This window comes from Tasmannia lanceolata, unplaced genomic scaffold (genome assembly GCF_043159265.1).
Source record: "Tasmannia lanceolata isolate RefF3 unplaced genomic scaffold, GAP_Taslan_0.1 ptg000018l, whole genome shotgun sequence".
In the NCBI taxonomy this organism is placed as follows: Eukaryota; Viridiplantae; Streptophyta; class Magnoliopsida; order Canellales; family Winteraceae; genus Tasmannia; species Tasmannia lanceolata.
The window spans coordinates 69,631,446-69,656,781 of NW_027518695.1; the positions used below are offsets into that span (position 1 = coordinate 69,631,446).

At 37.4% G+C, this 25,336-nt stretch overlaps 1 protein-coding gene across 1 annotated transcript; it reads left to right on the forward strand.

The window, feature by feature from the left end:
- Positions 1-21,794: 21,794 nt before the first annotated feature.
- LOC143849986 (polyol transporter 5-like) lies at positions 21,795-25,130 on the forward strand. The gene is made up of 3 exons (XM_077359319.1): positions 21,795-22,053; positions 22,804-23,345; positions 23,976-25,130. The coding sequence occupies exons 1-3, from the start codon at positions 21,906-21,908 to the stop codon at positions 24,843-24,845; spliced, it is 1,560 nt and encodes a 519-aa protein (XP_077215434.1). The 5' UTR covers positions 21,795-21,905; the 3' UTR covers positions 24,846-25,130.
- The last annotated feature ends 206 nt before the right edge of the window (positions 25,131-25,336 follow it).

Here is a 25,336-nt window from a genome sequence, read left to right on the forward strand (position 1 = left end):
ATTCATGGTTTGAAATTTCGGTTTCACCCCCCTCTCAAACTGAAATTTCAATCGCTTACAGCCTTAAAATTTTCGCTTTTTTAGTATTAAATTTCGACCGAAATTTCGGTACTCTCGGCTGAAATTTAATATAGCAAAACACTCAGGCTCTCTCTCTCTACATGCTCTCTTTCTCTCTACATGGCTTATCATTATAGGAAGATTTTTTATATGGTTTAGTAACGGAGATTTTTTATTTTATATGGTTTAAGCTTGTATGGTCCAATATTTTACAAAAAATTTTGTACGGTTTACACCTAGGATGATCCAAACTGTCCATTTGGTTTCCACAATGTAAATAGGTTGTTCTACAAATATCATTTCCATCAGCCCAACCCTCTGATCTAGAGGTTTCCATAATGTGCAGGTCCTCCATAGATCATAGGGCTAGGATCATCCTATGGAAATGAAATTTTGGGCAGAACCTATTTACTTTGTAGTCCATCAAAAGGACTGTTCCGTGCAAAATTGAAACTCTTTTTTTTTTTTTTTTTGTATCATTATATGTGGATAACTAACGGCACATGATGTGTATGTGACGTGGGTTAGTAGAATAAGGTAGGATAAGTCTGTTATGGGATGTAGTTATCATGTAGGTGATGTGGGTGAGTGGGAGTAGATCTTTCTCATATTTTCTTGTATTGAACGTGAGTTCACTTATTTAAAATGGAATGGAAGCAATCTGGGAGGGTATCGTTTGAAACCCAACAAACACTTTGTGTTAACAGAGGCCAAGGTTTCCGCAATCGAACCTACATCTTCTAATGTCGTTCTTCGTAGTTGTTTTCTAACACCATAGGTACAACTAAGAACAAGAGAAACTCCGCCAGTACGTATCACGGACAGTTTGGTATCATCCTTCAAATGGACGGTTGGTATTATCCTATAGTGTAAGCCGTAGGATACGGGCTTACATCATATAAAACCCAAGTGGAAGAGAAGAAAATAAGACACTACCATAGAAACGTACAGCTATAGCTCTTTATGTATGGAGTAGTGGGCCCAATGCACCCATCAAAACATGAAGTGTTAATGGACTCTAGCCCATGCACACTACAACGGTCCATTATCTTATTGGGCTTATATTAGAACATACATAGGTTATATCCATGGTTTGAAATTTCGGTTTCGCCCCCCCCCCCCCCCAAACCGAAATTTCGACTGAAATAAAAAAAATTCGGTCGAAATTGCTTAAAGCCCTTAAAAATTTCGTTTTTTTAATGTTAAATTTCAACCGAAATTTACCAAATTTTGACCGAAATTTTTGGTCGAAAGTTCTGGATAATATGAAATAGAGGAATGATAAGGACAGGCGGATTGTTAGTGGACCATGTGTAAATTTTAAAATACGAAAAGTAGGTGTAAGTAATCGTAAACACAAAAAAGAAGGAAATAAATTCGGAAAACCAAAAAAGAAGGAAAGAAACTCTCTCATAAATTCTGGTAAAGCCATAAAATAAGGAAATAAACTCTCTCTCTCTGCTGAATTTCCGTACACACAAGTGGAGAGAGATAGAGATAGAGATAGATGTGGCTAGCACAATATTTTCAAATTTATTTCCTTTTTTTTTGGGACGTGGCCAGTGCACAATATTTGCAAATTTATTTTGTATTTTCAAAGTTACACGTGGTTTGTGGTTTCAAGTGCTTCTTAGCCACCTGTCCTTTTCATTCTCAAATAGATAATTAACAAAATTGAGATTTTTGGGTTGAAATCCCATAAATTTCGGACTAAATTTGGGGAAAACGAAATTTCGACTAAAATTTCCGAAATTTCGACCAAAAATTTGTAGCTTTTTGTGTATAGTGGGTTTCGGTTTCGTTCTTGACCGAAGTCCGAAATTTCTGATTTCGGTCGAAATTTAAAACCATGGTTATATCATATACCAAACACAAAGTGTGGTGCACAAACCGTTTGTGCAACCCATCGCATATCTTTTAGTGTTGGAGATTTTTGATTTTATACTGTTTAAGCTTGTATGGTCCAATATTTTACAAAAAAATATTCTACGGCTTACACCATAGGTTGATCCAAACTGTCCATTTGATTTCCACAATGTAAATAGGTTGTTCTCCAAAAATCATTTCCATAGGATGATCCCAACCCTCCGATCTAGAGGTTTCCATAATGTGCAGGTCCTCCATAGATCATAGGGATAGGATTATCCTATGGAAATGAATTTTTGGGCAGAACCTTTTTACTTTGTGGTCCATCAAATGGACTGTTGCGTGCAAAATAGAAACTTTTTTTTTTTTTTTTTTATCATTATATGTGGATAACTAACGTCACATGATGTGTATGTGACGTGGGTTAGTGGAATAAGGTAGGAATAAGTCTGTTATGGGATGTAGTTATCATGTAGGTGATGTGGGTGAGTGGGAGTAGATCTTTCTCATATTTTCTTGTATTGAACGTGAGTTCACTTATTTAAAATGGAATGGAAGCAATCTGGGAGGGTATCGTTTGAAACCCACTTCCCACGCCTTTAGAAATGGAAGAACGCTGACATCTTTGAACCGAAGTTTTGCCAAGGGAAGATTTTCCCCTTAGATAGTAGTAGCAATAGAAAAATGTACATTTTGTAAAACCTCATAAAATCCAAATCCTAGGCACGATCAAATCCCAACATGAAAGAATAAAATATAGAAAATGAATAAAGGAAAGAAAATATTTAGTTCAAAATTCATACTCCAAAAGATATACACCCAAATGTGGCAACAATTAGAAAGTCCAACCTATTTCCAACGCAACCCAAGCCATCCCAACCCGAGCTGAAATCGAGAATGGTCAGTCCAAATATAAGTTGAAGGATCCTGAAAGCCATTTGGTTGCTAACTTTTACTAATGAAAATTTTACTAATTAGGGATTTTGTTAGGGTTCCACACAAAAGCAAATAGTCTGACATCGGATAAATGAAATGGATGGGCATGGGTTATAAGGGAATGGGTATCCTCCCCTTAACGGCTAGCTTTTAGGGGTGCGTTCTACTCGGTTAAATTCTCCACAGATTTGCCAGGCAATTTTGCAGAAAGCCATTTGGTGGCTCACTTTTTAGCAGATTTTGTATCGTTCATTCAAGGTGGCTGTTGGTCTCTATGCAAAAGTGGGTGGTTCTGCCAAATTGCCTAGCAAATTCCTACTAATTACTGCAAAATTTCCTAGCAAATTCTTACTAATTAATAGTAAATTTGGCGGATGATTGTGTGTAAATTGTAACATAAGGGAGTTTGGATAATTTTTCTTTTCTTCTATCCTATTCTCTCGGCAACAACCTTAAGAACGAATCAGATGGTTCTAAAAATTAAGAGAACAATGCCTTTATTAAAACAGGAGAGCACATTTTCTCTACAGCAAACACAAAAAAGAACCAAGAGTTCACTCATATGTGAGGATCCTGAAGGATCAATGATTCGGGGTTTAAGTAATTAAATGAATGGAATAGAGAAAAAAATCACTTTGAACAAAACAGTCAAAACTGAAGATTGAAGGGCAAGGAAAAAGGATTTGTTAAAAGGAGAACCTGAATCTATGGTCCTCATGAATAGCAGAGAGAGGGAGAGAGAGAGAGAGAGAGAGAGAGAGATAGATTTTTTCATTTATAGGACATGATAGAAACCATTAGTGATAAGGTTTCCAAGACACTTTCGAAAACGTGATTTGAACTAATACTATTTGAGCTCCGAAAATTTTGTTTCTCGTTATTTATTCGATTTTGGGAAAGTTTAGTGGCACCTAGATGGAAGGCTGAATGGGGAAACTGCTCAGGTCAGCATGGCACCTAGATGGAAGGCTGAATGGGGGAACTGCCCACGTCAGCGTGGCACCTAGATGGAAGGCTGAATGGCGAAACTGCCCACGTCAGCATGACACCTAGATGGAAGGCTGAATGGGGAACTGCCCACGTCAGCGCGAACAGTGAAACCCCCTTCTTGCTTTATTATAATAGATTCATCTGAGTTGCCTGCTCTCGCATGCAATAGTCAGTTGTGAAATGCCTTTCTGCGATGGTGACTAGAAAATCCCGAAAAATAAAGTTTTTATGGGATTTTTTATCTGATGCCTTTGTAAATTTCATAAACTCTGTTGAAGTCCCTAATATATAAACAAGAATACATAATCATTCTAGCTCATTTCAATACAGTCTCTCCGTATATCCAAGTCATGAGTAGACTATGTTAGACTATATGCCCTAAAAGCCAGTCATGATGCAATGCATTAGAACAATTTAATCTATTTCATGACAATTAATGGATACATTAAAGAAATGTGTTACGTGCTTTCTAACATTGACACATGTTTGTCCTTACGTAGCCGGGTGGACGATTTAGTTGCTGTGCTCAAGGCAGGGTCGGTGGCTCTGCTAACGTGATAACTTTAGGATTTTCACTAAACTTTGGTTGATTTCCATTAAGAATAGCACACGCTTATATAGAGCACTTACATGATAAAAATAGAAAGATATTAGGATAAACATGGAAAGAGATGAGAAAATAATATTCTAATCTAACCCAATTACTAATTCAATCTATTTGCATAATATAGCTAGGTTACCTGATATAACCAACTTACTTAATCTAGCACCGAGATAATCCAATGGTGAGATCTACATGCAATCCAACCGTTGGATCTCCCATATTCTAACATGAGGGTATTAGGATATTTGCTTCAGGAGAAAATCGGGGAGAATATATAAAAATCAAATAAGAATATTTGATAAGTCTCAATTAGGAAATTACAGATTTCTTTAAGATTTGAATAGAACTATAATTGTTGCCATAATTATCTCTTTAGCCTTCTATTTAAACCCCTTTAAGAGTCTGTTGCAAGCAACAATTCTCATTAAAATAGAGTATTCTTGGCTTGTCATAGTTTTTCATATTTTTGGTTTTTCTACACAAGGATTCTATATAAGGTCTTATTTGTAGACCTAAAAATTACAATTCAAACATTCTTTGGTCACACTATTTCTCAAATTGAAATGGTAGGATCATTCCATAAAGACACATCACTTCAAGTGTGGGAACTTTAAGCTTGCCTTTTGCAGGTGGCTTTTTATCATTCATCTAAGTGCCTTTTTTTCGGGAAAAGATTTTTTTTTGAAATGGTAGAAAGATAATGATGGTGATGGTGATTGAGGGATGTTGATCAAATTTTACTGTTGATAAAAGAAAACGTGGACCAGTTAGGGGTTAAACTTCTCTCTTTTCATAAAAGAAAGATGTTTTGTGGCTTTCATTTGGGCGTCATCAAAGACCATGTTCAAATTTCTATCCCTTTATCGCTCTGTTCACTTGCCTTCTTGAGAAAGGAAAGGAGAAGAAAGTAAGCCAAATTTTCTCGTGATTAGACATGATTTGACATTTTCCGCTGTTCACTTGTTTTCTCGGAAAAGTGGAATTACACAGGTGAAAAATATAAATAATGACGTGAAAAACCAACTTTCTTGCACTTTCCCTCTAAATTTTCTCACCAAAAGGATGGGAAAATCACTTTCCTGAGAAAATCACTTAGCCTGCATACTTTCTTTTCCTTTCTCGGCCAAGTGAACAACGGAATTTTCTCACAGTTTCTTTTCCTTTCTTTTCCAATTTTCCACGTCAAACTCTTTTCCTTTCTTTTCTTTTCCTGCAGCTAGAAAACAAGTGAACAGAACCTAAGATATTGCTTTAGGTGGTCCATCAAATCTGGCCCCATTTGGATTCCAATAATTTTCTATAAAAGTTTGGAATGGAAAAATATTTCTAAAATCTCCTACTTTTTCTACACATGAAAAAAGATAACTTAAACAAACCCTATTTAATTTTTACTTAAAGGACCTTTAATTAAAGACAATATCCTTCTAAATTGACCGCGATCATATCATTTCCCTCTAAACCGTGGAAAGAAAAAAATTTCCATCAGAAATATTTTTTTGCCAACCAAGAGTACCTGAATTCTTAAGAGAAATGTTTTTTACGCCCACGTACCCCGAGGTATTCTCATTTTTCTAATACACATGAAAACACTTGCCCTACTGACACTTGACACATGTTTTAGTCGCATAAGTAATAAGGTCATGTCATAAAAATCGGTGATTTGCAGCGACCACTTGGCTCTATGTGAGACACAAATGTTGCAAACATTTACACTTTAGTAAATCCAATAATTAGAAGAAGGGTTCAAAAGAAGATCATTTGGACCAATCTGAACACATCACACAAGAAGTGGTCCAAAGAAACATAGCTTGAAAAAGATGGTGGAAATGGCACAACATCACACCTAACTAGTGAGCCAAGTTGCAAAAGAGTGGGGCACAGAACCTTATAACTTATTTTGGTTTTTTAGGATGTTTCAAAGTTAGTCATGTGGCTTTTGATCAATTATTTGAAAATAGAGCAGATGAACAACAATATCAAGAGAAATGTATCCATCCATCTCTCTCTCTCCCTCTCCCTCTCAAACGGTAGTGAATGGACAAATCATTTCAAGAGAATGGGATAAACCTCGACTTCTCCTTGTTTGTCAACAATGGGATGGAGCTATAACAATTGCTTGATTTGGGCGAATTTAGGACTATCATATCCTCAGTTTCATCCCACGATGAATGTTGGATTTCTATAGTCCTTGGGGTTTTTACAAAAGACCACCTATCGTATGATGAATTCTTAAGGGAAATGTTATCAGCACTGCTGTATTTTGATGAGGTCACTCCTCACTTTAATCAAAGGACGGTATGGCCCGCACAATAGGATGATCCAAACCGTCCATTAGATGGGCCACATTCTAAATAGGTTGTGCCGCAAAAATTATTTACATAGGTTGATCCTAATCCTCTAGGCTGTGGTCCATCTGATGGCGGTTTGGATCATCTGATGGTAGTTTGGATCATCTGATGGTGCGGGCCATACCGTACTTTGAATAAAGTGAGGAGTGCCCTCATCAAAATACAATAGTGCTGATAACATTTCCCATTCTTAAATGGCCATCTCTCCTGCGAGGATATACAAAATACTAATTAATGTTTGAAATTTAATGATAAAAGATCACTTGCCATCACATTGATGAAGGAAACCCAAATGGCGGGTGAAAAACTAAAAGTCCCTTATAAAATAAAAAATCTAAACTCATATTGATTGTTTTGTTTCTCTCCTCCTCCTTTTTCCCTTTCTGATATATACCAATTTTAGGATTTTTTTTTAGTTTTTCTCTTATTTTCCTTATTCTTGCCTGAATTTTAGGGCATTTTTATTTATTTTTATACTATTTTGTTCTTCTGTATCCTCCTTTTACTCATTTTCCATTCATTCGTATTCTTCTTCCTCTTTTTTAGAATTTTTATTTTTCTTCTTTTTCCTCTTCTTCAGAGAAAATCCGTCATTGGATTTGAATCTTTCAAAGAGCAAATGTTTTTAGTGGTCCTCGCCTCTATCATTCTTCCATAGTTCAAAAATACCCATCATCGAGTTTTGAAGTAACGAAGAAAGATCATTAACTGAAATTGACCCAACCATATTATATAATTTCCAAGATAAAAATATATTCTTTCTTGATCTTCTTTCTTGATCTTCAATGAGCTTGAAGCCATGAGTAACCACCGTAGACTTTAATATAAGATCTAATAAAAATGGGTCAAGATAAACTGAAATTAAAATTGACGTAATATTTTTCCATTCGCACATATTCAATCTCTATTAATCCCCCTAATTTGTTGTCATATCTAATATCTTTTAGTCCTTTGTCCATTATTTTATGGCCCTCATCAACCATCACTTCAAGTGATTTATTGATCACTTGGTTTTCTCCGAAAGGCAAAAACTCATTGTCTGAACTTTCAGGAAGAATTAAATATCATTCTTTGGAATATTCGTCGTAGATTGGCGGTGACTACCAATCTACGATTTCTTGCTCTAAGTAACAATATAATGGTTTCAAGTCTGGTGTTATCTTCCCAGACTTGAGACCCAATTCCCAATGCTTAGAATTACTTCGGGCGGCCTCATCCCTCGCTGGTCGTCGCGGAAGATATCGATCCCTGATGTTGGATCACGGCGTTGTGGACCCCGATCCGAGAGAGGTGGGGGACGAGCCCCCACGGGAATGTCTCTCTGGAATCATCCACGTGAATGGAGAGCTCTACCAAGGAACTCTCAAAAGAAAATGCCTCTCACAGCATGAGTGGCGATAAAAGGTGAGATACCTCTCAATTCGGGGACCAGCCCGGATTCGAGACGTACCTTAAACAAAAGAGAGTCGCCATCCAAGGAAGTGGGCACTGGATCCCATACTATGCTCTGTTGCAATGGATAACCAGAGATATAAAGAAAGGTTCGTGCTTGGTTACGAATTTGGAAGGTCCGAAGAGCACCTCGTCCGCCCAAGTGCAAGCACCTGGTCTCTTATGCCATTTATTATTGATTTTGAAGATTTTTGGGCGAAAGTCATGTGAAATAGGAACATATATCTCTGAGAAGACGTCTACCTAATCATGCATGTCTCAGAGATGAATAATAAACACACAAAATAAATGAAAGAAGTGTCACCTAAGAGTAGCTAGATTTTGTGTGACAAGCCTAAATGATGTCTAAGTTCTGGTGTGCAAACACATGCATGCTACAGCTAAAGGTATAAGATCTGTACATGAAAGTAAGAAAACACAGCAAAACACACAACACAATTCAATTCTATACACGACTCGACAAGATGAATCCTAAAACTCTAATGTAAAACTTGACTCGGACTAGAATGATCATCCACCCTGACTGCTCTACGTATCCCAGCCTCGGGAAGAATCAGAATCAACGTAGTTTGATGACCTATTCTAAACTACGATGCCTAACCATCTAGAACCGCTATCCTAGACTCGATCCACTAGACTCGATTGATTTTTAAAGCTTTTGTACAATTGCTTAAGTTTATGTGAATTGTAATTTTTAGGACTCTCTATATGTCCTAACTAATGCAAGTTGATTAGCTTTAAGCTAATGCAGGTGGGCCCTATATCATATGTATAACTAGGCTGTGCATCCTAAAAAAAATCATGGGCTGACTATATGCTTCCTAGTCTAGCCATCGGTTCGACTAAATGTCTAACCGATCAACTCGAGGCCTCCTAACTCTAGGGACACTCACACGACAAGACACAGTATATCAATACAAATAGGACAGCCTCCTAACTCTAAAACACCCAAAATATCTAGGACAGACTCCTAACTTTAAAACACCCCAAATATCTAGGATAGACTCCTAACTCTAGGGGAAGATCTTTTTGAAAAGATTTTGAAGAAGTATTGTATTTTTAGAAGGTTTGAATGTTTATTTCTAAAGGTTTGGCTGGACTTGGGATATGAATCCCAAGCTGCACTACATACCCTGTGGAAAGGGATCAAGCCAACGTAGTTCGGAACAGAATCTCCTAACTACTCCTAAAGACTCAAGCTTTTGAGATTTTTTGTTTTTTCAGATGTTTTTCAAGTGTTTTTGAGTTTTGACTCAAGAGGACAGAATCCTATCATCATAAGGGTAGGACAGACTCCTGATATCTCGCAAAGGTTGGACAACATCTTATGCTTTGCGGGGGAATGAACAGAATCACAGCTCTGCAAGGGTTGGACAGCATCCTATACCTTGCAAGGAACTGGATAAAATCACATGACTTGATGAGAGGTTGGACAGAATCCTAACCCCTATGATGATAGGACAAAGTCCTGAAAGAAGGACTGGCTCTTTAGCTAAGGACAGACTCTTATATTGAGGATTGACTCCTAGTGCATAACCCCAATAGGGGAGTGCAAATGAGACTATGCTAGTCTCCTAAAAGAAGAGATAAAAAAGGTGTTAGTGAGACTAGGCAAGTCTCCTAAACCCAGAGATGGGCTCCAAGTATCCTTATCATTGCCCTTGCAATGAGAATAACTCATATCTATGGTACATGTCTAAAAGACTAAGAAAGTCTTCTAACAAATGGAGGGGAGCATTGCTCGGACTGTGCAAGTCCCCTAAGGATGGGCTTGGGCTAACGCCTTCATCGCCTCTTGCAATGAATGAAGGATTCTATAGTTTAAACACATCTAAAAGACTTAATAAGTCTTCTAAATGAGAGAGGAGAGAGCTACTAGGACTAAACAAGTCCTCTAAGGATGGGCTTGGGCTAACGCCTTCATCGCCTACAAAGAAGAAGGGCTATATAAGATTTAAAGGTACCTAAAAAGTTAGGGGGTCTCTATCTAGATAAAAGAAGAAGGAAGAGGGCACCATGTATAGGTAGGTTTCCCTAAAGGATGGGCCTGGGCTAGCGCCTTCATCGCCTTAGCACTAAATGGAGTATCTGAAGTGTAAGGGCATCTAAAAGATTATCAACTCTAATTTTAAGAAGAGCTACCTACGGACTAAGAAAACCCAACTGTTGGATCATAGAATTACAAGAATTATACTATCTTAATCACACTCAGCACCAACAACTCATATAATGAATAAGGACACATCCATTAACCTATATAGTTTTTAGGATCATTCCATTACTGTTTGTAATTTTCAAATACATCATGCAGTTCATACCATCATCACCCAACTGAATGTATGGATGCATTCAAAGATACTTCCAAAGGAGGCAAATATAAAGTTGAAGGAGTATCCATTTCAGAGATATGTGTATACAATTTCAGATAGATTCGTTCTTGATTTCTCATTTTAGTACTCAACAATATTCCAATTGAAACCAATATAGAAATAACTACTGGTGCTACATATAACATGATCATAACTTTAATCCTGACCAAATTATCAATATCATGGAAACATAGAATCAAGGAAAAATACATTCACAACTTTATACCTTTATGTTCCTCAATAACTAAAACCGACATAAGTGTAACTACTATCCTTAACATGATGTGAGTGTAGCTAAGATCGAATTGTTGAGAGTATAATAGTACAAAATTAAACAAAACATATACATCTTACGTTAAAGTGAACTTAATGAAGACATTCTTGTTCCTTGTACATGCGATAATATAATCTAGGGAAATATACCATATTCCCAAAATCAACAGCTTCTTCAGCTTACACACTCTAAATATCCATTAATTTTGAAGGGCATTGTCTTTAAAATTGTCATTTTAAAGGAAATGAACCAGTTCAAACAAATATAAGAACAATGCCATCATCATTATATGGTCAAACCAAAGCATGTTACTTCTTTAAAAATTGCCTCTATTTTCGTAAAAGCTGGATGAAAGTTCAACTCAAGGCAAATTTATGTTTATATGAAATCCAACACCCCAAAAGAAAGGACACAACTTGAATAGTTACATGCTTAAAACTTGAATAAGAAGACAAAACAAATGCATGTACCCCTATTCTTTTTTTTTTTAATATTTTAGAAAACCTAAGTCCAAACTAAAGACCACATAGTATGATTTTTCCAATAGAGTGACAAGTCATCACATATATTCATCACTTAAGTAGATACATCATTTAACCTATTTGTGTGAGCATTGAACCAAAAATAAAAAATTCAGTGGAATTATCATAACAGAGTGTCTATCTCATGAACCTGAATGCACCCAATTCATGAACTGATGTACAGGTGCGTGAACTGATACATAAACTCATACATGAACTGGTGTGTGAACTAATGCATAAACAGGTATATAAAGTTATACTACAAATAGAACATTCTCATGAGGAAATGATCATTGGGCATCTGAATTTACACTATGGACAGAACTGTCTCATGTTTAAGGAAAATGCATTATACTATTCTCCCGAACAGAAACAGAGAAAATAAAAGCAGAGATGAAGAATAAATCATTTCCTCATAATACTTTCATGTGAACTTTTATCTAAATGGACAGAGATAAACACTATATACCATGTCTCATGAAAGACAAAGCGAAAATGAGTCCATTAATAATCAAAACCAACAGCACCACTAAAAAAAACATATGAAAACTGGATCACTTGCCACTCTAACTATTGATCAAGTTATTATCTTCTCTACAACACAATTTTCATAACATTAGTGTCATCATGTGAAGACGCAATCACAATCTCCAAAACTTATCTAATCAACAGATGTTTGTCAACTAGAACAAATCTACACACATAACCAATTCATATATATATATATATATATATATAATCACAAAAGTCCATAAAGAACTTAAAAAAAAACAATAATAATAATAATAATTATACGGACTTCCAGAACTAATCTGTTCAAATAATTTTTATCAAACATGAGTGCAATTCAGCAAAAGGTAGATCATATATGAGGAAAAACATACATAGCATTGGTAAATATTGTTATCTGTCAAGCGAGAGTTTTAAAGGATCAAGGCATAAAATAGAGAACACACATTAAAACAAGGCAAATAACAACCAATAGAGCACAATTACAAATAAGATATATTAGATAAATACTTCTATCTTACTTATAATACACATCATCATACTTTTTATAATAAAAAAAATGAACTACCTGGAACCTTTGAGCTACAAAGAATCCGAATCCTTTGATCAATGGCGGAAATTCACCGATTCTGAGTTATTCCAGACCTTGAAATTGCTCCTTGCCTCTCAGATTTATAAGCTCGAGCTTCACTCTCATATTTCAGAGTTGAAACCATTCAAATCACAAGCTAAGGTTGGAGCAAGGGTTTTAAAGTATCTAGGGCTTGGAAGCTCGATTGAAGTAGAAAACAGGTTAGAAAGTAAGGTTAATCAAAGAATTTGTTTAGGCATTAAGTAATCAAGGCTCAAATCAAGTGGCCGGAGGTCAACCGGAGGTAAGAAGATTTCAATGTGTAAAGTTAGGGTTTTGACTCATAGAAAACAAAAGGGAAATGAGAGATCTAATGCTAAAAAGGATGGCAATCAAGGAGATCTAAGGTATTGAGCAAGATAGAGGTGAAAATAAATGATCGGAGCACCGGCGAGCCTTGCCGGAGGAGATGATCGATAGAAAATAGGGAAGAAGAGGCTAGGGTTTTGAAATTTCTAGATAGAATATCAAATAATGAAAGGAAGAAGATGAGTAAATCTGAGGCTGAATCTCAGATGCTCTAGCTGGAATTTTGCTAGATCTGACCGGAGCCTAACCTTGCCGGAGTTCGGATCGGCTTTGGCCGGAAAAAATGGTGATAAAGGGTTTGCAAAAGTAAAAGTGATGTTTCAACAGAGTATAAGGATGAAAAAGATAACGGTAAAGGTCGAAGAAGAAAAAAAGAAGAAGAGGAAATCCGGCCTGAGAATTGGCCGGAGAAGATGATCTTTTGTCGGAAGCTGCTAGAATAGTGGCGGAGAAAAGGAGAAGAAGAAGTTTAGGGTTTCCAAACGAGATCTATTCTTTCTCTCGTTCTCTTTGATTTCTGGAAAAATCTTAATCCCTCTAAAAAAACAGGCTTAAGCAGGTATTTATAGAAAAATAAGAGAGTTGATATTTGCACTATCATTTGATGAGGTGCGTGGTTGACGCGAGAAATTGATGAAGCGCGCGGTTCAATCGTGTCCTATTCGGACCACGATCTGCACCGCTCAGGATAATCCACTCCCCTTCTGCATTTGCACCACGACAGCTTTTCTGAGGTTCGTTCATTAGGCAAATCAGCTCGGATTTTGACGAAATTTTACAGGGAGCTAGATAGGATCCTACCCTAGCTTAGGGTGAATTTTGAGACCCTAATTCATTCATTTGATGGGGTTTTGCACAAAATTAGAAGGTTTAAGGTACGGTCAAAATGGGGTGTCTTCACGCGTCTACGTTTGATCCGTCATTTCCGACTTGACAAGAAGCACGGACCGATCTCAACAGTCCCATGAGTGCCTCCACTTGCCTCCTCAGTGCTAGGATCTCTTTTTGAGATTCTTCCATCGCATCTTGAACCGCTGATCGAGCCATCTACGTCATTCTTGGTGCCATCGACGAATACTCGATCGCAAACTCAAGCTCTGATATCAGATGATATAATCCGATACAGCGGTAAAGTGAAAATAAACCATAAGAATAAGAAATCGTAGTTATACAATAGCAAAATAGAAAGAAAGAAGAAAACTCTAGGAATAGACTTTTCTCTTCAATTCATTAGTTTCATAATAAAATCAAAAGTCCCATTACATATCTCATCCACTCCCTCTTAAAGATTAGGAGGGATTCTAGAAAAGGATATAAGACTTTATTTAATTCTAAATTAATGTGGAACTTACCTCCGGCCATGGCGACTAGAATCAAAGATCATGAATCCCTTTAGCTTTGACGAACTACTATCACGATCTCCCTGCGCACGAACAAAGAGGAGAAATCTTCTAATCTTGAGAAGACCGTAGGGCTTGATCGATGGAATCACAGGCACAAATTTTCCTCTCAGATTAGGGACCCTCTTTATGATGGAACTTTAGCTATAACGTATGAGTGTTGTTCCCATCAAACGCAACCCATATTTATAGATTTCAGCACACACACGAATTTATGTCCCTCCACACTTCAAACACCTTAGTGTTTTAGAGTTTCAAAATACTAGGGATTTATCCATAAGACTCCCTTTGTAAATAGAACACAAACTGGATAGGAAAACTAACGTTTTATCTTAAGGTGGGTCCCACTAACGTGGGCCACATTAAAACGCCAACATTCTCCCACTTGGTCCACATTGGTATATTCACAAAGTAACTTAGAGTCTCAAGATAGATATTTTAAAAACTTTATTGCCATTGTCTTAGAAAAACATCAATCCCAAATATCTTCAACTCTGACTTTATTGTACACCCTTATTGTATGTCTAAAATGTACGAATCATAGCGGCATACACCTCCAACCGAAAATGTTACCTTCTACGTATCACATACACCGATTCACACCAATGTACACTTTATGTGTGGTTTAAAACTTTATTGAATAAGCCCACAAATGCTCATTCGGGTCTAACTTTATCTGCCATCATGGACAGTCCGTCTTATTAAACCTTGATGTATATACTCTTTATATAAGACATGATATATGTAAAAACATATAAACAGAATCATCAACTTTATGTTGCAACCAAAAGTGACATATGTAACTAAGCATCAGATACTATAAGACCCACATGATTCACATGTTCCGTATACAACTTAGGTGGAAATCCTTTAGTCTTGGGATCCACTATCAACTGTAAAGTAGAATGTGCATAATAGTCACTCGATGATTCATAAAACTCTTTCTAACTTTAAGGAACTTTATGTTAGATATGAATACCGTAACAGAATTATCACTAACGACTTGGAGATAGAAACCAGAACCCAAAGCCCAGCGATTAAATTCCACAACCATAACGCCTTCATAGTTACCTTATAGCACTCAATAAACTTTGCCTCTATAGTGAAAAAACTATATATTTTGCTTTATGCTTTTCCACGAAATGATGCCTCCTTTAAGTAGGAAGATATACCCCAATATCAACTTCCTAGTTTAAGACACCTAGCAAAGTTTAAAACTGAATATCCGATCACTTCCAAGTGATCCGATCGTTTGTATGTAAGCATGTAATCCTTTGTACCTGAAGGTACAATAAAACCTTATTTGCAGCTATCTAATGATCCATCCCAGAATTATTCTGGTATCTTCCTAGCATCCTCACAGCGTATCCAATGTCAGGTCTAATATAGACCTGTGTTCACATCGTCTGTCAATCGCTGAAGCATAGGAAATATTCTTCATCTGTTCTCTTTCCAAATCATTTTAAGGGATTGTTTCTCACTGAGTTTATAACCTTTAAGGATATGTGCTACACTTGGCGAACAGTTCTCCATCCTAAAACTTTCCAAAACTTTATTAATGTATGCCTTCTGAGATAATCCCAATATACATTGAGATCTATTTCTGTGAATCTTAATGCGAATGATATATGAGGCTTCACTCATATCCTTCATATCGAAGTTTTGCGTTAGGAACTGTTACACTTTTCATAGCATTCCAAATTATTAGTAGCCAGCAAAATCATCTACAGATAGGACCAACAGATAAAATTTACTCCCACTGACTTTAAGATTGTTCAATCATGTCAGAAAACTTAAGGTACCAATACGGGAGGCCTGCTTTAGTCCATATGTAGATTTTTTTAATTTGCAAACTTTATGGCTACTGCTTCCAACAAAATCCTTCAGGTTGACTCATGTAAACCTCTTCCTCTAAACTACCGTTGAGAAAGACTGTTTTCACATCCATTTGATGTAATTGTAAATCAAAATGAACTACAAGGGCCATTATAATCCTTAATGAGTTCTTTTTCAAAACCGGCGGAAAATTCTCATGATAATCTACGCTCCTTTTGAGTGAATCCTTTAGCTACAAGTCTCACTTTATATCTTTTGTTATTGCCAGTAGAGTCTCTTTTAATCTTGTAGACTCACTTACAGCCAATGGCTTTAGCTCTGTTAGGCAATTCGATAAGATCTCAGACTTGGTTCTAAGCCACATGCTCTAATTCATCCTTCACGGCCTCATGCCATAAATTAGAGTCCTCACCACTCATAGCTTGTGAAAACATCAAAGGGTCTCTACCTTTCGAACACTCTTGGTCAATTTTTTGAAGATACACAAAATAATCTGAATGGATAGTTGGCCTCCTTATTCTTGAGGATCTTCTTAGTGCCACTACATCCTCCGCTTCATGTGGATTCTGGTTGGCATTTTCAATGACAACATCCTCTTGGGGGTGGCAAATCATTTATTGGTTCGTCCTCCATGATCACATCCTGTGGAGGGTCATGAATTCCATCCAATTGATCCTGAGGTGTAGAAATAGTAACTGGAATTCGCACTTCCTCGAAAACTAAGTTTCGAGGTGGTTCACTCCCACTGTTGTCACTATCCTCAAGAAATACATGTTATTTCCTTCAACAAACTTAGTAGTATGATTATGACAGTAAACTTATAACCTTTAGACCCTTCAGCGTAGCCAATAAAATAGCCACTAACAGTCTTTAGGTCCAATTTCCTCTCATGTGGATTGAATACTTTAACCTCAGCTAGACAACCATATCCTTAAGTATTTTAAACTAGGTTTCCATTCTTTCCACAACTCGAATGGAGTTTTAGGAACTGCTTTACTGGGAACCCTATTTAAAGCATATACGGCTGTGTTGAATGTTTCGTTCCACAAATTTAATGAGAGGGTTGAATAACTAATCATACTTCTAACCATATCCATTAGCGTGCGACTCCTCCTTTCAGCCACACTATTTTGTTGTGGTGTTCCCGGCATGGAATATTAGGCAATAATGCCCTCTTCCTTTAGGAATTCCACAAATGGACCTGGCCCCTTTGTCCAATCTCAGTGTACCTACCGTAATATTCACCTCATCTATCTGATCTAACGATCTTTATTTTCTTTCTAGATTGTCTCTCTACTTCTGCTTTGTAAACCTTAAAGGCACTTAATGCCTCACTATTTTCAAAGAGAATATAGAGATACATATCTCTTGTGAGCATCGATAAAAGAGATGAAATATTTTTTACCATTCACAAAAGGAGTTGGAAACGACCCAAAAATATTTATATGTATGATCTTCAATTTTTGAACTTCTCTTGGCTCCCTTCTTGGACTTGTTTGCCTACTTTCCTTTTATGCAGTCCACACAAGTTCCAAAGTTCGTAAAATCAAGAGTCTCTATGATTGCATCATTCAGTATCCTTTATTGCAATCTATGGAAGTGTAACTTTCTCTCTTGTGCCATAATGTAGAGGATTCAATATTCTCATGACTACATTTAATGCCAACACAGTCTTGCATAGTTAGGGTATTTTAAGGAAAATATTTAGGCTCAAACGATGTAGGCCATCAATCAAGGTACTAATACTAATGATAGAATCTTTAATTATATCAAGGGAAGAAGAATGTAAATTAAGGTTCTTATCATGGTCCACAAGTCTAACACAAATAAAGGTATGTAAAATGTCTTGTAAAACAAATCATGTAGATGGTTCAAGCTGGTAGGTCCCTATATCTTCCACCCGTGAGCATTTCTAATTTCTTGAGAAAATAAACCGCTCACTTTCCGTCGATGTAGAATGACTAACTAATCCTTATAAGGTGTTGGCAACATGGATTGAAAAACCGGAGTCAATCCATCACATGTCATTTTGAACATATACTATATTAGATTCATACAAACGAAATGAGATTATCACTCTTTCGAGTCACTTTACATACTTGAGGCAGTCTTCCTTTACGTGTCCATTCTTTCTGCAGAAGAAGCACTTTACTTGAGTATCCTTAATGTCAATTTGGTTAACTGACGAGTTATTTGCTTTCTTCTTCATAGGAACACTTCTGCCTTTCTTTCCTTTGTTCTTTCCTCGAACAACAAGATTAGATGTTTCCAGCTTCTCTTGTCTCAACCTCCCTTCCTCCTATATGCTCATGATCAGAAGTTTATTGAGAGACCATTTGCACTTATGAATGTTGTAGCCAATCTTAAATTGGCTATATTCAATAGAGAGGGAGTTGAGGATAAAGAATACAAGGAATGACTCGGAGATCTCAACTTTGAGGGCCTACAATTGCGCATTTCCATAATGTGCTCTCTCACCCCTTTATTCGCAGTGTGCTTCAGAGATACGAGTTTGCTCATAAGGGTAGCAGCCAATGCCTTATCTGAACTAACAAACTGTTCTTGAACAGCATACATAAACTCCTTGGCATTGGTGGTCCTAGGGAGAGATGTACTGATGCTTTGAGCAATGTGGCTCTGAATGAGCAACAAGCTTAAGCGGTTCGATCTCTCCCACTATTTATGGAGCTCATTCTCATCTTGTGTACTCTCATCTGTAGAAGTGGGTGGTTCACGCACTCTGAGAGCAAGATTAATGTCCATCTAGCCTAAAATGAGCATAACCCTATCCTTCCACTCAGACAATTATCCCAGGTATGGAAAGGGATCCTAATAGATTCAGAATACAAAATATTGATTCACTAGCTGCAAAATATAAAACACAAACACATGCTTACTGTGTACTAAATTCCAATTAAGCCATAATACCAGAATGCCAACCCATATTGACATTTCTGGTTGTAAATGCATCGCATCACTGTAACCCTCCTGTGGGCCGAGCTACATCACACATTAGATTTACCCTTAGTAATTTCACCGATCAATTAAATTAGAATTTGGTCCCCTCTCCATACCTTTGGGCCTAGGACAAGAGCCTTCATCTAATTTCATTGATCCCACGATTCCAATGAATTCATAATACACAAGCGATTTCCTTTGGGCCAAGCGACTATGCATTACAAACTCATTGCAATTTCAGATACCATTAGAGTAAAGCAACTTAAAAGTTACACTTTATGTGTCAATGTGCATTGTAAATGCACCACTTGTCACTGGTATCCTCATAGCCATAGGATGCTTTGGCCCCCCAGACTAATCGAATACCTCTTTATATTGGTATCTAGGGAGTATGATTGGTCTTTATATCATATCACAACATTTTACTTTATGGATTAATATAATTGCAATCATCCAATACAACTGAAAGAATTGCAAACAATAACCACAATCGAATTTAAAGAAATATGCATATAAATTAAAACTTAAGCAAAAATACTTTAAATTCAGATTGTATAATTTTAAATAATTATTAACTTTAATGTAGAAGTTTTGGATTGATCAGATTACCTAAATGGAAAACCCAAATCAATTTTCAAGAGCCTTTAGGTTGTAGGCCAAATTGACCACAAACAGCTTAAACCTCTTCAAGACTGAAATCCATTAATCCAATCGTTCCGAAACTGATACACATAGTACCTTAGGGTGCTATAACATTCTATCAAAATTTGTGAGTGTTTCCCAAACCCTAGAGACAAAACTCGAAGCGCTTTTATAATGGGAATAAAGAGAACAACGACTTACTGATCTTGGATTGTTCTGAAAATTATACCATTGCGTCCGAAACACTGAAAAATTTAGGGTACAGTTTATGATCCTAAACCTAAGAAAAGTTAGAATATCCAGTGCCCAAGAAAAGCGGAGATTCGCGGAAAAGCGACCTACAACTATTAGATTGTTCTGAAACCAGTACCATTGTGTCCAGACCATCGAAAAAAAGTAAGGTGCAATTCAACACTTTTCTCGAATCTCAGATTTAGGGTCCAAAATTGTGCTTGAAGCTAAACCGAGGAAAAGACGAAAAACAAAACACAAAAAAATTAATTTGTATTATGAACATGACGCACACTGTGACGCCGCACTGACGTCGTCTTATTCCTCCTTATGTACATATAGATTTTTAAACCCTCTTTCGTAATAAGTTTCTGGAAAAAACTTTGGATCATCACGGGCGGAGATTCCGACGTCCGATCAACTCACAGTTGGTGGCGTTAGAACGATAGCGAGACGGAGTATCTCTTCATGTCACCAAATCGCCGATCTGACGGTCACTTTGCCCGTGGTATCCAAAAAAGGAACTGCCCGTAAACTTGTAAAGTTGCAGATTTTAATGGCGGTTCCGCCATCTCTGGAAAATTCTTCTTTATCCCATAATCTTGTCTTTATAAATTCAAATTAATTTTATAGAGTAATGATAGATACAAGGGAGCCCTTGCATAAAGAGCCAAAAAAGGGCTCTGGATTGGATCCACGTCATTTTTAGTTACAATTTAAAATTGGTTGAAAAAGTAAAATCAGTTACATTTGATGACGTGGATCCAATCCTGAGCCCTTTTTTGGCTCTTTATGCAAGGGCTCCCTTGTATCTATCATTGCTCAATTTTATAACATCTGATCTTTGGACTTTTAATTAATCGTTTCCGATTCAATCAAAAAGGGCAGATGAATAGAATTAATTCGAATTAATTTTTCTCAATGAATTGATCCATCTTGTTCAATCGCCACAGCCCGAAGGCTGCTTTGATACCAACTGTAAAACTTTATTTAATTCTAAATTAATGCGGAACTTACCTCCAGCCATGGCGACTAGAATCAAAGATCACAAATCCCTTTAGCTTTGACGAACTACCATCACAATCTCCACTGTGCACGAACAAAGAGGAAAAATCTTCTAATCTTGAGAATACCGTAGGGCTTGATCGATGGAATCGCAGGCACAAATTTTCCTCTCAGATTAGGGACCCTCTTTATGATGTAACTTTAGCTATAACGTATGAGTGTTGTTCCCATCAAACGCAACCCATATTTATAGATTTTGGCACACACACGAATTTGTGTCCCTCCACACTTCAAACACCTTAGTGTTTTAGAGTTTCAAAATACTAGGAATTTATCCATAAGACTCCCTTTGTAAATAGAACACAAAGTGGATAGGAAAACTAACGTTAAGGTGGGTCCCACCAATGTGGGCCACATTAAAACTCCAACAAAGAAATCTCATGCAAGTTAAAAAAAGAAAACATCTAAATTGATACTACCGTATTAGTGGCAACCCATATAAAAGTAAACTCAGTCCTAATTAATGACCTTAATTCGCTATGCATAGAATGGGCATGTACCTTATTTGACCATTCATGAATATAGAAATGAAGTCCCTTAATTGGCATGCATGAAAATGGAAAAAAATTTAGCCTAAATGATATGCAAGAAAATAGAAACGAATCAGCCCTACAATTTGGGCTGCATCTAAGTGTGTCTTCATATGGTTTCCACAGGGGCTTCCAAAGAGCCTTTAATGTCCCTATTTGCAAATAAGATTAAATTAAAACCAATTCTAGATATTGGATTAAATTAAAAAAAATATTATTTCCCAATTTTGGTGGTATCTACTTAAACTTCGTCTATTTAAAGCCCTGCAAAATGCTTTGGCACAAACCACTCACCATGGGCCAGTTGAGTTGAACCCCCTTAGAGAGCTGTGAGGAAAATCTTTCCATCTCCAAAGAGATCTCTTTGAGAAAAATGGGTGATCGGAATTTTGAGAAAACAGCTGATTCCGATGTCTCTGGGAACTCAGTTCCGGCGACAACAACGAAGAAGCGGAGGAGGAACAAGTACGTGCTTGGTTGCACGGTTCTTGCTTCCATGAGTTCCATTCTCTTGGGTTATGGTGAGATCTCTCTTTCTAAATTCTAAAAAGAAATAGGACTTTAATTTTTTTACTCTTTTCTCTTCACTTAGCAATCTCTAGATTTTTTTTTTCAATGAATGATGCTTTGCAATCTCCGGACTGTTACTGTTTTCCATCTTAGTTTCAGTTTCTTCTTTTCTAGGCCTTTTTCTTTTGGGTTATGATGAAATTTTTCTTTCTAAACTGTAAACAGAAATGGGATTAATTTTATGACTCTTTCCCTCCCTTACAAATTCATCTCTAGATTTTGTTTTATGAATGATTGCTAGAAATCTGTAGACTGTTACTGTTTTCTATCTTTTTTATTTATATATTTAGATCTTTTTCTTTCTTTGAGGTTGAGGATCACTTCATTTCAGTTTTTTTCTTTTCTAGGCTTTTTCTTGTTGATCTGACCATGAATTTAGACTATTATTTTTCTTTTATTTCCTTCCATTTAGAGGAACTGTTTTATTTTCTCTTCTATAACATAATGTAAGAGATCCAGTTTTTTTTTAATTCTATCCAGACTATTATTTTTCTTTTATTTCCTTCCATTTTAATGAACTGTTTTATTTTCTCTTCTATAATATAATGAAAGAGTCTCACTTTTTTTTTTAATCTAGAATTATAAACCCCATAATAATACATGTGGATAGTACATATTCCAAACAAAAAAAGGTCAAACATTTTGGTACTTTTGTGATTCTATAATTCTCATTTTCTTTTATTTCTTTGTTCGTGGTTCAGACTATGGTGTAATGACTGGAGCAGTGTTGTTCATCAAAGATGATTTGAAGATAAATGACACAAAGGTAGAAATTCTCTTGGGAATTCTAAACGTCTACTCAGTAATCGGTTCGACTGCCGGCGGACGGACTTGCGATTGGATCGGCCGGCGATACACGATCGTGAGTGGCGCTGTGATCTTCTTCACAGGTGCATTAATGATGGGTTTGGCCACAAATTACGCCTTTCTCATGGTCGGAAGGTTCGTTACCGGGATTGGCATGGGCTATGCCGTCATGATTGCACCGGTCTACACGGCCGAGCTCTCGCCGACCCTATCTCGCGGGTTCCTCACATCCCTCCCTGAAGTATTCATCAATTTCGGGATTTTGCTCGGTTACGTCTCGAATTATGCCTTCTCTCGGCTCCCGGAACATATTAACTGGCGATTGATGCTCGGAGTCGGGGTAGTTCCGTCGGTTCTCTTAGGCATCGGTGCCCTAATGATGCCGGAATCGCCCCGGTGGCTGGTGATGCAAGGCCGGCTCGGCGAGGCGAGAGGGGTAAGCCGTAACGATGGTGTTTATTAAATCATTTATACTTCAGCATCCCCTCCAACATGTAGCCTCTCTTTTTAATGGGTTGGCCATACACATGGACTTTTTAATATCAAGGAGTTGTTGGGTTTTGAACCCAGAACCTGTTGCTCTGATACCATGTAAAACAACCAATTGCTCCAGAAGCTAAGGCCTTGTTCGTTTAAGATTATGACAACAGATTGTGAGTGCCAAACTGATTATTGGACTCAAAATTATGTTTAAATTTGAGTTCAATTACCAGTTTATCTCTCACAATCGGTTGTCATTCTTAATGCCCATTTGTTTCAGGCCCTGTTCGTTTATGATTACGCCAACAAACAGATTGTGAGTTCAAAACCAATTATTGGACTTAATTTTAAGTTTAATTTTGAGTCCAATAGTTGGTTTTGGGCTCACAATTGATTGGCATAATCTCAAACAAACAGGGTCTCAGATTGCGGCAACTGCTTGTGAGCCCCAAATCGATTATTGGACTCAAAATTAAAGGTACGAGTCCAATAATCAGCTTGGGGCGGACAATCGGTTGCCACAATCCAAAACGAACAGAGCCGAGTCGTTAGAGATGGTGTTTATTTAATCATTATACTTTAACAGGTACTAATCAAGACGTCCGAAAGTAAAGAGGAGGCCGAATTGCGACTTTCTGATATCAAATCAGCCGTGGGAATTCCAGAGAGTAGCAATGAAGATGTAGTCCAAGTATCAAAGCGTAGCCATGGCGAGGGCGTGTGGAAGGAGCTACTAATTAGGCCAACGGCTTCCGTCCGTCGGGTTCTCATTGCCGCTGTTGGAATTCATGTCTTACAACAAGCTTCCGGCATAGACACCGTCGTCCTCTATAGCCCCCGTATATTCGAAAAGGCCGGAGTGAAGAAAAAAAATGATCTACTTGGTGCTACCATAGCTGTCGGATTTTCCAAGACAATTTTCATCTTAGTAGCTACATTTCTCTTGGATAGAATCGGACGGCGGCGCCTTCTTCTTACCGGCACGGCGGGGATGATTGTGTCACTATTGGGATTAGGCTTCGGATTGACGATAATCGATCATAATCCCGACAAGAAGCTCATGTGGGCCATTGTGCTTTGTATAATTACTGTTTTATCCTTTGTCGGGTTCTTCTCGATCGGGCTTGGGCCGATCTGTTGGGTCTATAGCTCCGAGATCTTTCCGTTGAGGCTCCGAGCACAAGGAGTGGCGTTGGGAGTGGCCATGAATCGGATTACTAGCGGGGTGTTCGCAATGACCTTCATATCTATGTACAATGCCATGACTATAGGGGGGACCTTCTTTATGTTCGCCGGAATCGCGACATTGTCGTGGTTCTTTTTCTACACACTCTTGCCGGAGACTAGAGGCAAAACCCTAGAAGAGATGGAGAGCCTATTTGCAAAGCCTATGTGGAGATCAAACGAGAAGGAACAAGGCAATCGTGGACAAGTTGAACTAGGGAATGCTGTGTAGGGGTATCATGGTAAATATCGATGTTAGGGAGGGCAAAAATGGAAAATGCATGGGTGATATGTTTATAGTTTTTAGGGGTATCAATTGAACTAGACAGTCTGATGGATCGATGGATCCAAAGGATCTGAACAATTATGTATAGGATGTCCATCAAATCATGTCCATTGGATCCATATCCTAAGGTATGCAATTATGTTAGATTGTGAACCAGATGCAGCCACAAAATCGGATGTAGTGTCTTAGATTCGAAAGGGGATGCCAATGTTAAAAAATACCCTTCTTATATTTGTTTATTTTTACCTATAAATGTAGAGTATTATTCTTTTTATAATCGAGGAATGATAGAATGAAGGGCGCCCCCATTAGTCAACTTAAGCAAAGTGCGTTTATGATGGCGCCGAAAAAAGTGAAAACGGCTATGAATTTGCTGAAATTGACCAATGGCGACGCCCTTGAAGCTGATTTCTGCAAGGGCGCCCTCCATTCTATCA

Coding starts and splice junctions, on each gene's coding strand:
- LOC143849986 (XM_077359319.1), top strand. CDS start 21,906: ATGGGTGATCGGAATTTTGAGAAAACAGCTGATTCCGATGTCTCTGGG. Junction 22,054..22,803: donor TTCCATTCTCTTGGGTTATG/GTGAGATCTCTC, acceptor TTCGTGGTTCAG/ACTATGGTGTAATGACTGGA. Junction 23,346..23,975: donor GGCTCGGCGAGGCGAGAGGG/GTAAGCCGTAAC, acceptor ATACTTTAACAG/GTACTAATCAAGACGTCCGA.